General features: G+C 45.6%; 1 protein-coding gene across 3 annotated transcripts in view; it reads right to left on the reverse strand.

Annotated features, from left to right (window-relative positions):
• Nucleotides 1-1,593: 1,593 nt before the first annotated feature.
• LOC139674300 (uncharacterized) overlaps nucleotides 1,594-12,253 on the reverse strand; it is a 45,591-nt gene continuing 34,931 nt past the window's right edge. For all 3 annotated transcript variants that reach the window (XM_071560488.1, XM_071560489.1, XM_071560487.1), the window contains exons 9-10: nucleotides 8,026-8,150; nucleotides 1,594-6,148 (exon numbers count right to left, since the gene is read on the reverse strand). In XM_071560488.1, coding sequence (XP_071416589.1) covers nucleotides 3,061-6,148; nucleotides 8,026-8,150 — 3,213 coding nt within the window. In that variant the 3' untranslated portion in view covers nucleotides 1,594-3,060. The remainder of the gene's footprint in view (nucleotides 6,149-8,025; nucleotides 8,151-12,253) is intronic.

Below are 12,253 nucleotides of genomic sequence, written 5' to 3' on the forward strand. Positions count from 1 at the left end.
GATTTTAAAGCATCACCCCTAATCAGGAGAGGGAAAGTGAGGTCATACTGGTTAGTGCTATTAATAAAGGAAGAGAGGAGTAAATGTTACCTACAGAGCTGTGTAAATGCACAGCAGTGATGTGTGTGTACATCTGCACACACCCTGCTGGGCTCTGGGTCCACATCCTTGAATGAGAGGGCTTGATTTTATTCAGAGACATCCTTTCAGCGGGATCTTGAGCTACACAGCCTCCAGAAGTTTCTTTTGCCCTAAATTCACCTCTGGCCTTTTTGTGGGATGACCTGGCCAGGGAGATCTGCTCTGGCAGAGACTTTTGGCCCTGTCTTGCTGAACAGGGTCTAGACACTTTCTCCATCAGTGTACGAAAAGCCAAATTCATCAAGCTTACCCTGTTGTGTGTGGATCATGGTCTACCCTCCCATTCCTCAGCCACCAGCATCTTCTGTGGCAAAGAGGTCAGATTTTGCCTAGAAAAACTCCTTGAGTGTGATCCACCCATGACTGCAGTCTCATGTGCTAATGATGATGTGCCTCCTTAAGGCTGCTCTTGCCAACATCACCAGACAGGTGCTTCTGAACCCCTGGGAAAGTTCTAGCCCCTTGTGAACTCTGTCATTCTCAGATGACATTTCTCATAACTGTTTTCATCATCTGGGCCCCAGTGGGTCGATCCTACATGGTGGACATCTCTCAGGGGCAAGGGCTGGGGCAGCCCTGCCAACCTCTCTTTCTTGGAGCCCCCCTGACAGGGATCCTATGCTCATTTCTCTCTCTCCAGCAGTTTTGCCCAGGTGGATTACTAAGATTTGCAAAGCCTCTTGAGAATGGATAAACTTCTATCAGAGGACATGAGAAACCAGAAGGTCTCAGGGAAAACCTGAGATGGACAATTGGAAAACTTGTGTATCCTTGTGAAAGTCTAGGGAGAGGGAGCATTCAATAAAGTAGTTCAGAAAAAGAAGGCACTGCCTGGAGAGGAAGCCTGGTGCAGGCAGTGGGGCACTGATGTGCTAATTCATGGACTTGTCTTTTCTCTTACACAGCTCTGAACATCAGGAGTGACTGTGGTTGGAGATCCATTTGGACATGCCTGTGTTGGGGTTAATTGTAGCCAGAATGGATTCATACCCACCATCTGTGGTGCTCCTGCACTTTGCCCTCTTCTTCTTAGGTCTGGCAGGATTATGGTGCCATCTGGTAGTGACACCTTGGTCTGGGGCATCACTCTGAGCATTTTTTGCACAGGAAGCAGGGCCACCCGCTTCCCACGGCTCCAGCGAAAGGTGCTTGATCTCTGCAAACCTTCTTGCCATCTCTAAGTGCAGCTTGACCAGGTTTCAAGCAGGGCTGAGAGATGGCAGTGTCTCTATCCCAAGCCTCTAGTCCCATCCTAATGTGAGACCAAATTAAGCACCTAATGATTCATCTAATTTTCAAGGACATCCCTCTTTTCCCTGATTTATGTTGGTTGAACAGTCTCCCTGCACCGAGCACCGACACTGCTTTGCAGCACATGCAGTCATTAAGCAGCTTTACTCCTCCAGCAGATCTGACAGAGCCAGGGTTATTCTGGCACTAGTGAGGCAGGAAGGGTTTTTAAAAATTAATTTTATTTAAAAAATTAATTATTTTAACATCTTTATTTTTTAACAGACAGCTGATTAAAACGTTTGCAGTGATATACTCTACAACCCTTTCCATAAAGCACGTGTTCTTGCTTTGACCCTCTGAGATTTCTCGTGAGCTTGTTTATCATTAGTGTAATTGTTAACTCTTATAGCATTTATGTTATGTAATATTTATGCAAAAGGCAGGCAGGAAGGATCAGAGTGCAATTGCACAGGAAGAGCAGACGTAGTAATGTCCTCACACCCCAAGACTTCAAGACAACTGAGTTCCTTTCCTTTTCCTCCTCTGCCCTTCTGATCTTGTCAAGGTTATTTCACTTATCTTTTCTCATTATTGTACAATGAGGCTAATGGTGGTGACCTCTCACATAACGCAATTTACAGTTTACTGAAGGAAAAATGCAGTGAGGTGGGTGAAAGATCATCATAATTAAGTGTAGACAAGTGATATGGTGAAAAGTTGTCTAATGTTTTGGGTTGGATTCACCTCTGGATGTCTCGGTGTAGTTGTCTATATGTAAAACAGACACCTAAGGCTGCACTGTCATGAGTGGAGATGGGCTGACACAGTTCACAGAGTCCAGAGGGCTGAGAGCTTTCCAGCAATTCTTTGGTTTAGAGTGTTGTGAACCACTCCCCAGAGTGTATTTTCTAATTCTCCATTGACTCTGATGTGGGCTTAAGCATCTGCTTTACCTGGAAATGCTGATTCTGCAGGTACCTAAACCTAATTTGGAGACAATCTTTCACCTTGCCCCCATCAGCTTTGCCTTTGCCCATTGCATTTTACTTGTACACTTGTGGCCAAGGATTAAGTTCCTTCTTGAGACATTATCTCTCCTTGTTTGAATTTCTAGTTCTTATGGGCTTGTTGTTTATAGCTGTGTGCTGCTTGGACCTCTTTGGTCCTCTGTCTTCTCTCCTCCATGCAGAAGCCCTTTGAGGGACCTTGGCAGCAGAAGCTTATTTGGTTAAAACTTGGTTGTAATAATGCCAAGGTCATGGGTTCAATCCCCTGTGTGGGCCATTGACTTAAGAGTTGGACTCGATGATCCTTGTGGGTCCCTTCCAACTCAGAATAGTTTGAACTATGAGGATCTGAACTATGAGAAGATCCCCTTTGCAGAAAAATCCTGGCTGCAGAGAACAGGGAGTGCTAGTTGGTTTCTTCTTGGAGTTTCTTCACTCTGAACCCAGTTCCTGCAATGTTCTCTTTTGGGAACTGATCACTGACCCACTATGGCCAGCACAGGAAACCTAAATATAATTCCTTAAGCTATTAATAAATCAGCCTGTGTACAAATTGAATTTGTCTTGTGTCAGAGGAGTGGGGCATTTTTGAACTGATTTCATGAATCTCTTTTGGTCCCATATCAGCTAAGTTGTGCTGCAGGGCCTGGGTGCTTTTCACCCTTTTTCCCCCCTCCAACTATATAAAGAAGTGCTTCTCTGAAAGGTCATCATTTAATGCATCCAAGTCTTCAGAAGGGAGACTTTCATAGTCTTCCTCAATTCCTGATGTTTTTCTCATTTTTTCAGGAGATTCCTGACCTTGATCAAAGACACCCTGATTAAAGGTTTCGGAAACATGGCTGGTGAACAGGTATGTGAAGGGAAAATTGTCTTCCTGTGCAGAGAGATGCTTGTTTGTCAAGTCTTCAGCACTGAGACCCAACCCAAACAATTCTTCTGCTGCCTTTGGAGCCTGGCACTGCAGGTCCAACTGCTGCAGTATTGCACAGCTCTGAATCCCTTCCAGGTCTCTGATATTAATCTCATCCTGTCCATCAAGAAGTGAGAGACTGGACGTGTCCCACAGCTCTAGAGGGGCACTTGTTTCTGCCGGGATTTCCTGGAATAACTCTGAAGTACTTGTATCAAAGAAAGGTTGATTTTCTGCCTCTGAGTTCTGCAAGGCTGAATTTGGGATTTTACTTGCTATGCTGGGAAAATCTTGTCCTCCAGAAAAGAACAAGCTGTTGTCCTCCAGAAAATCCATGTTGCCAAAATGAAGCTCAGCTTCCTTGGGTAACTTTTCTGAATTGTCTGGCGAAAAAAGTATCCCATCTTCTATCACTGTGTCCTGGAGATCCAAACTCAACAGGTTCTGTGTTTCTAGTGGATGAGCATCACGGTGATTTCCTTCCCTGGTGAGATTTTTGCCATTGTCAGCTGCAGGCATAACCTCTGGAGGAGGATGTAGGTTTGTTCCACTTTCTGAGATTTCTGCAGCTTCTTTCTGATTTTCCTGTGCTGGCATGAGAGGGGGACAACAGCAGTCCTGTTGCTGCCAAACCTGACTATTTAGAGACATTTGGTCATGAATATCAGGGTCAGTTCTCTCATGTTTATCATCATGTGACACGCTTGTGCCAGGAGCTAACAGCAGGATATCAGTGGAGTTTGAGAAGCTTCCAGAGCTCTCCTGGATACGTTTAGGGAAAAGCTCCATCTTTCCTGGCTGTGGCAGCTGATCATTCTTGTAGGCCTTTTGTTTTGCTTGGCTGGAGGAGCTGAGGGGGCCCTGGGGCTTTTCTGGCCTGTTGTCAGTATTTGCTTGTTCTGAGGGTCCAGCAGGTTTTTCTTGTGGACTCTGCTTCTTCTCTGAGGAGTAACCAAACAGAGTGACAAGGGCTGACTGAGGCTTCATGGGTTTCCTTTGGGTTGTTGTTTCTTTCTTGGGAGTGTTGCCTTTGTCTTCAGAGCCAAAAAGTGTAATGAAGGGATTTCTCCCAAACCTGAAACCTTTACCTGATGTCTCTCTGCAGGCTTGACTGCTTCTGGTCTCTTTGCTCTGGGCACTAGTCTGTGACAGAGGCACAGTGCTTTCCTCTGGGAGTTTGAGATCTACTTCTTCCTCACTCACTGGATGGCCTCTGGATTTGTCCAAGGATATATTTGGTCTGGAATATTCTGATGTCTTGGCTGGTTGCTCAGAAACGTTCAAGATGTTTTCATTAAGAACTTCCCTGGAATCCTTTGACTTGGAGTTGATGACTTCATCATGTGAGGAGTGAGCGGCACAAGTTCCTTTTGGAGGTGTGTCTGTTGATCCTGGAAAATCCTTGCCAGGTGATTTAATGTTCTGTCTCAAATTATCCTTGTGAGTGTTAGTTTTCAGTGGGCCACATGTGTCCTGAAGTTCTGTTTCTTGTAGACAGGACACACCGTGATCATCTGTCTTCTCTGGCAAACCAGATGAAGAGTCTCTTCTCTTTTCTGCCTTGTTTTGCTGAGATGGATGCTCAGAACCAACCTCTTTCAGAGACCCTGATATACTTACTGCTTTCTCTTCTTTTGTCTTCTCAAATGCTCTCCCTTTGCTCTCAATTCCAGGCAAATCACTTATGCTGGATGGCTGCATACTTTCCCCTAAAGTTACTGCTATCTGTTTTCCAAGGAACTCTTTGGTGTTTACCTTCAATTTCTCATTCAACACATCAGAGTGGGAATGGGCTTCTTGAGCTTCATTTTCAGGGAGATCAACACCTCCAGGTACACATTTCAGCTCTGTACTTGTAGTGTCTCTGATTTCAGGCTCTTCTGGTACGTGGATGTGCTGTGTGCTGTTCATTCTCTCTCCAAGATGATCCTTGTCTCCTGCAGTACCTGTGGTGGCCACAGTCAGTTCAGGCTTGTTATTTGTCATGTCAGGTGTTGTACCTCCTTCACTGGGTGTGCTCAGAGACCCACAGACCTTGTTTTCCATCTCTGGGACTTCTGAAACAGGGAGGGTGCGGCCCTCTGTGTCCTGCAAGTCTGCCCACTTGGTGGGTTTAGTGCTTTGGTGGGTGGTGTGGAGGACAAGTGACCCACGAGGCAGAGGTTTCACAGGCTCCAGGACAGGAGGGAAGGAGGGAGAGGCAGGTCCTCTCTTCAGCTGAGCTTGGCCCTGCTGGATTGCAGCCACTCGCTGGGACACCTTGCTCCCTCGCTTCCCTTCAGGCACATTCCCAACCCCAGCCTTTTCACTGCCTCTCTGTTCTCTGTTCTTGGGCCAGGAACACACTTGCTCTCCTTCCTTGGCATAGGTGATGCCAGGTAAGAATCTTCCCTTCTCCACTGCTGCTTCTGCGGCTGATTTTCCCTCCTGCCCCCAGGGCACCATCCTGCCTGCCCTGCTGCCTGCAGCCTGGTGGGTTTGCAGGCTCAGTGCAGACTTTTTCCAGGAACATGCTTCTTTTCCAGCTTTTCCATCTACAGCCAACAAGGCTGTTCCTGAAGGTGGCCAGACTGTTCTGATCTTGTTCCCTAAGAGGACAGACCTACTGTTCAGCTCCTGCCTGTGCTCAGCCAGCTGCAAATCACCCTGTGCATTGGAGGACGTGAGTTTCTCTCTTGTTTCAGTCTTTTTGGTCCTGTTGCACCAATCCTGTGGTTGTGGTCCTCGCTGAACCTGATGATCTCCTTGCTGGTGTTCCAGTTTTTCCATCTCACTTCTGCTTCCCGCTCCAGCCATCTGCTTGTAGTGGACTTGGCAGTAAAACACCCCATGGAGGGCAGCATAGTTTTGCAAGCTGGAAAACACACATTGGCATAGCTGTTAGTGCCTGTGTGAGAGGGAAGCTGTAGCACTGCTGGACAGGTTTTCAGCAAAACTATTTTTCAGTGGGGAAGGGAGTGGGGTTGAAGAATGAAACCTTTCAAAAATGGAGCTGGCTTTCTGAGAATATGTTTGATTTTCCTTTCAAAACCCAAAACGTGTGAAAAATTAAACATTTCCTTGCAATACCTCTGGGAGCTGTAGCCCAGGTTATGTGCAGTCGTTTTTCCCATTTACAGGCCAGGCTTCATACCAGCACTTCATCTTTCCCCCTGTATGCACAGCGTGGACCTTGTGGGTAAAACTGCACAAGGGCTCCTGTGGTACAGTAACAGCATGATGGAAGAAAGTGCCTGTAGAGCTGAGGGACCAACAGGATGTCAAGCAGCCTCACAGGAGAGGGTTGTCTCAGTGATTGATAAGGTGAAAACAAGCCACCAGTGTGCCCTTGTGACAGAGAAATCAACTCTATCCTGGGCTGCACTAGCAAGAGCCTGCCAGTTAGTCAAAAGAAGTGACCATTCCTCTACATTTGGCACTTGTAGAACCCCATGTGGGGTACTTTGTCCAGTTTTGGGCTCCACAGTGCTAGAAAGCCATTGGTGTACTGGAAGGAGTCCAGCAAAGGGTCACCAAAGTGGTCATGGACCTGGAACTGTCAGAGACAGAAATGGTTAATGGCTTAAACATTGTTAAGATCACCAAAGAAACAGCTGCTCATCTACCAAAGCCCATCCCTCCTGAACTGGCCTCCTAATTTGGGCTGGGAAAGGACCTTGAGATGAGATGAGATAAGATAAGGGGATGCCATTGTCCAACTCTCCCAGGTGCAGAAGGCCATGCATACCTGAAGCTACAAACTGCTTTTATATTGCTATATTACTATAGATAGTAACAATCAAGAAGCTACATACCTGTTTTCCTTTGAAGCCGAACTGTCCTAAAATAAACCCTACATATGTTTGTTTACAAACACTGTCCATTCAGTGTTGTTTCTCTCTAATCCATCCCAAGGGCTTTATTAACAAGAACCTGGGTTACCCTCCTCTTCTGGGGTGGGCTGTAACAGAAATGCGTCATCTGAGGAGAGGCTGAGCTGGGTTAGCCAGGACTTACCAGAAAAAGTTAGAAGGGAGAAACTCATTGATGTGTCTATTGTATAGGAGGTTATAGAGAAGACATGGCTGGAGTGGCCTTGGAGGTGGGCAGAGGCAGGATGGGAGGCAATGGGAACAAGTTGGAACACAGGAAATGGTGATGACATACAAGAAAAAAACATTTTCACTGGTGGTGGAATCTACAAAAGGGAGACCCCAACTGAAAGACTGTGTAACCTCCATCCTTGGAGCCATTCACACCTCTCCTGGACATGTCCCTGAGCTACCTGCCCTCCCTGGACCTGCAGAAGGCTGGGTAGAGACTTCCAGAGGGACATTCCAACCTACCTGAGTCAATGCGATGTTTAGGGGCATGTTTTAGTGGCGGTCCTGGCAGTGTTCAGTTAATGATTGGACTCGATGATCTTTTTGAACCTTAATGATTCTGTGACATGAGGCACCCAAAATGAATCCTCCAAATAAATTCCATATCACTATTCCCAAATTATAAATATTTACTGTAGCAGCTCACTCTTTCCCCACCAACCATGCAGGTTCCTGATCCACATGTGTCTACAATCTTGAGATGTGTAGTCTTCAGACTCTAGTGATGGAGAGGCAGATTGTATCAGGGAAACTGTCTGCTCCTTCTCATTCCCTGAATCCTGTTCTGTTGGAATTACCCTTGGACAATTGGGATGGAAACAACTTGGGCATCCCTTAAAAATAAATGCACCTGGGTCCTACCACTCACCTCAGCTTCCTCCTGCAGACCTGGCAGCAGAAACAAGAGCGATGCACACAGACCCTGTCAATGGCAACGCGCTCCATGGAGTAGATGGGCTTCAGGCAGGAGGCACACATTTCTTTCAACATGGGCTGAAGAAGGAGAAACTGAAGTTAAATAACTGAATCATGACTGCCTGGAAATGTATCTGCCAGCCAGTTTACTGAATCTTCTTCTGTGTTGCATTTTCTTGTTGAACTTTCATAGATCTGTTGAGGGAGGTCAGGTTCATGCTTGACTTAATTTATTTGTCATCTTGGCTAGGTCAGTGTTAATTTTTGGTCAGGACAGACAGACACAACACCCTTGGACCCCTGATGAGAAAAAATATTCAATTGTTAGAGAGCAAATGATCCATTCAGTTGAATAATTTAAAAACCTTGAATGAAAGTAAGGAATGTTGTTCAGAGCCTTTAACTCAAAAACTCTGGCTGTGCAGCTTCTGGAATCGCTGAGATCATATGGCTGCTCACACAGGCACATAGTCCAAACACTAAAAAAGTAACAGGTATCAGTGTTAAAGCTTCCACTGGTCCACAGACCTGGTGGTTTACTCTAGCATGTTTACTCTCTGGAATGGGTTTTATGCCATGACCTGATTCCTCCAACACTTCATGTGAAAAGCCCTGGGAATCTCTCTGGAAAGCATTGCCAGCGTCAGCTGTATTAGTGGAGAGAGAAAGGCAATAAAGAATCTTGGATGTCAGCCCAGCTGCAGGAATAGCTCCAGGTACTCTGCATGTTCAAGTGACCCAGAGGATGCAGGTGGCAGTGTGGGTGTCTCTGTGCATTCCTTCTCACTGTGGTGCAAAGCAGAGGCTCAGATTACCTGGTGAGTTAATCTGTCAGTCAGGTCTGTGGAAAGCCCCAGAAGGAGCACGATTGAGCCCAACCTCACTCTGACAGGTCAGTTGTCCGAGTACTGACACTCCCTCACATCAGGGCAACTCTGGCTCTTTATAGGAGTGTAATCTGCTGCGGTTTTGTTGGTGCTTTCTGATCCCTCTGGCCTTTCCCCCCATATGCTCTCACTCCTGTTTGCAGTGTTGTTTACTTTCTGCTCTCATGTGGAGTGGGCTGAGAGCCAGATTTTAGCTTTGACCAGAGGAAACAGGTTGTTCAGAGAAGTTGTAGAAGCTCCATCCTTGGAAGTGTTCAAGGCCAGGTTGGATAGAACCCTGTGCAAACTGGTCCATGGTAAGAGGGTTGGACTAGATGTTCTTTAAGATCCCTTCTAACCCAAACCATTCAATGATTCTGTGATTCTATGAAACAGAAAAGGTGTTTCTGTAGCTCAAGAGATGAGCTGGCAAGGGAGCAAGAACCTTGTCTTTTTTTTTTTTTAAACAGACACCTGAGGGATCAATTATTTTTTAATTACCTTCATTTTGGTTGAACATTCAAGTAATAAGGTCAAGTCATCTTTATTTTCCTACAACAACACTTTCAAGAAGAAGAGTTTAACATCTTTAGTTTTGTTCCTTCTCTCTAGAGGGAAGCATACAAACAAATCCTGTCTTCCCTTCAGTCTGAAAAGATCCCAGCATAGCTCTGCTATTCCAGTCCTCTGTAGAAAGGAGAACAGAGGTCTGTAAGTAAATACATGTGTAATGGGTATATAAACTCCCAGTACACTCAGTGGAGGTCCAGTTAAGCAAATCTAGAGGGTGATGCATCTACCCTAAAACAGGCCCATGTAGCTGTACAAAATCAATCAGTGTGACTGCAGAACTGTGCTGATGCCAGTGGGAGGGCACTGCTGGTGAAGGCAAAGGAGAATATGCCCTTCTGCAAATATAATCATAGAATCAATTGGGTTGGAAAAGACCTCCGAGATCATCAAGTCCAACCCTCGGTCCAACTCCAGTCCATTTACCAGATCATGGCACTCAGTGCCATGTCCAATCTCAGTTTAAAAATCCTCCAGGGATGGGGAATCCACCCCCTCTCTGGGCAGCCCATTCCAATGCCTATTACTCTCTCTGTAAAGATTTTTTTCTGATGTCCAATATAGAGCCTTCAAGTGGAAAATGGTAGCAGAAACCAGAAGGAAAGTGATGGTTTGTTAGTAGGTGTGTCCAAGAGAAATGGAAACTCTGCACCATTTGTCATTTCACTGGAGGAAATGAGCAGGTTCTTTGGCAGTGAGTGGTGATGAGCAGCAGAATGAATGCAGCATCATCCGTGATGCAGCAAAATTTGAGTGCTGGTGAGAGTAAATGTCAGCCAATGGGTCAGCTTTGCTGTATGGGGCAGTAGAGATCACAGTCACAAATAGGTACCCTGGCAAGCACTTCCTCTGACAGTGACAAGCTCTCACACAGCACAAGGGTCTGTGTCCTGGCAGAGAAGAGATTAACTACTGACATGCCTGTGTTGTATAAGAATAAAATGCTTTCCTTTAATCATGACCAAGAGAGGCTGCAGAGCTGTTTGGCAAACAAGTAAGACCTCTCTCCTTTGAGCTGGGAATGAATGTATGTACTGCTGGAATGTGTCTCCAAAGTGTATTTACAGGCTATTCTGAGTTGGAAGGGACCCACAAGGATCATTGAGTCCAACTCTTAAGTCAAGGGCCCACAGGGGGGATTGAAGCCATGACCTTGGCATTATTACAGCAAAGTTTTTACCAACTGAGCTTATAGGGGATACAGGTCTCTTTCACCAGGGGATTTATTTTCAATGCTCACTGTCTGATGCATGGAAAATACTCTTGGTCTTCAGAGGTATATTTGTGAGCCCCAGGCATAATCCTTCCTAATGGTTTGGAAGATAGAGAGGTGATCAGCAGCAACTGAATGGCACTTTGGACAAGGAAATTATCTTAAGGCTTCTGTGAAAAGTAGTTACAGAGCGTTCCTGGAAGGCTCTTCCAGCACACTGCTGATTACTGAAGTGTTGGAAGTTGAAGCTCCCTTACGGCTTATCAGTTGTTGCCCTTTTATGCTTGGGTGAATTAAAACCTTTATATAGTAGGAGGAGTCAGCCTGAAAATGCCTGTGGTACTGATAGGTGGAGAAGCTGCTGAAAGGTCTGGAGCACAAACCTTATGAGGAGTGACAGAGAGAGGATGGGAGTGTTTAGCCTGGAGAAAAGGAGACTCAGGGGGACCTTATTGCTCTCTACAACTGCCTGAAAAAAGGCTGTAGCCAGGTGGGGGTCAGTTTCTTCTTCAAGGTGACAAGTAATAAGACCAGAGGAAGTGGCCTCAAGTTGCACCAGGGGAGGTTTAGATTGGATATTAGGAACAATTTCTTCTTCAAAAGGGTTATCAAGCACTGGAACAAGCTGCCCAGGGAAATGGTGGGCTCCCCATCCCTGGAGAGATTTAAATGATGTGTAGATGTGGCATTTAGGGACATGGTTCAGTGGTGGACCTGGGGGTGCTGGGTTAATGGTTGGACTCAATGATCTAAGGGGTCTTTTCCAACCTTAATGATTCTGTGATTCTGTGGTGAGCACAAATCCTTCAGACCTAAGACTGAGCATCCTCAGGAAGACCAGTGACTGATAGAGGTGGGAAGTGCAGTATTTGCTGTGGGCCCTTCAAGTGTGGTGTAATTCATGTGCAAAGCTGCAAGAGAACCAGACCTGTAGCTGAACTTGTACTGTGACCACTCAGTGAAGTACAGTTTAGACAAGGCCAGCTGTCCTCTGTCCACTGGTACAGGTAATTCTCCCAGTCAGTTCCTTCCTGAAAATATCTGCCCAGCAATGTGTGAAAATGCAGTGACCCACTAGGGCAAAGAACAATGAACAATGTGATGTTTTGTACCCTAAAATCGCAGAAAAACTCTAACAACTCCTTCAGGATTTGGAAGATTGTATGTGCTCTGCTGGTTTATTATTACAAGGTCTGAAGGACAGATAATATGAGCTAATCCTCCAGCTTGTATGTGAGTTTCAAATATTTGCATTTGTTTTTTTCTCTCTAGCTCTTCCAGTGTTTCAAGGAGCCATCTATGGTGCTGAAATAATGCAGCATCTGTCTCCTCATCATGCTTCAGTTCCTGGCTGATGGAAACACCATGAAAGAAACATATCTTTACTGATCTTACCCTCATAAATGGCTCTTTGAGACATTCAGGAATGCTGTAAAATGAGAAACAAACAATAAGATTGGTCTTTTTAAGCACTGGCAGTGCAGGATATTTGGGTTTATTTGAGTTTCTGTGGAATCATTTTCATTGCCCAA

This window comes from Pithys albifrons, chromosome 7 (assembly GCF_047495875.1).
Source record: "Pithys albifrons albifrons isolate INPA30051 chromosome 7, PitAlb_v1, whole genome shotgun sequence".
NCBI classification, from domain to species: Eukaryota; Metazoa; Chordata; class Aves; order Passeriformes; family Thamnophilidae; genus Pithys; species Pithys albifrons.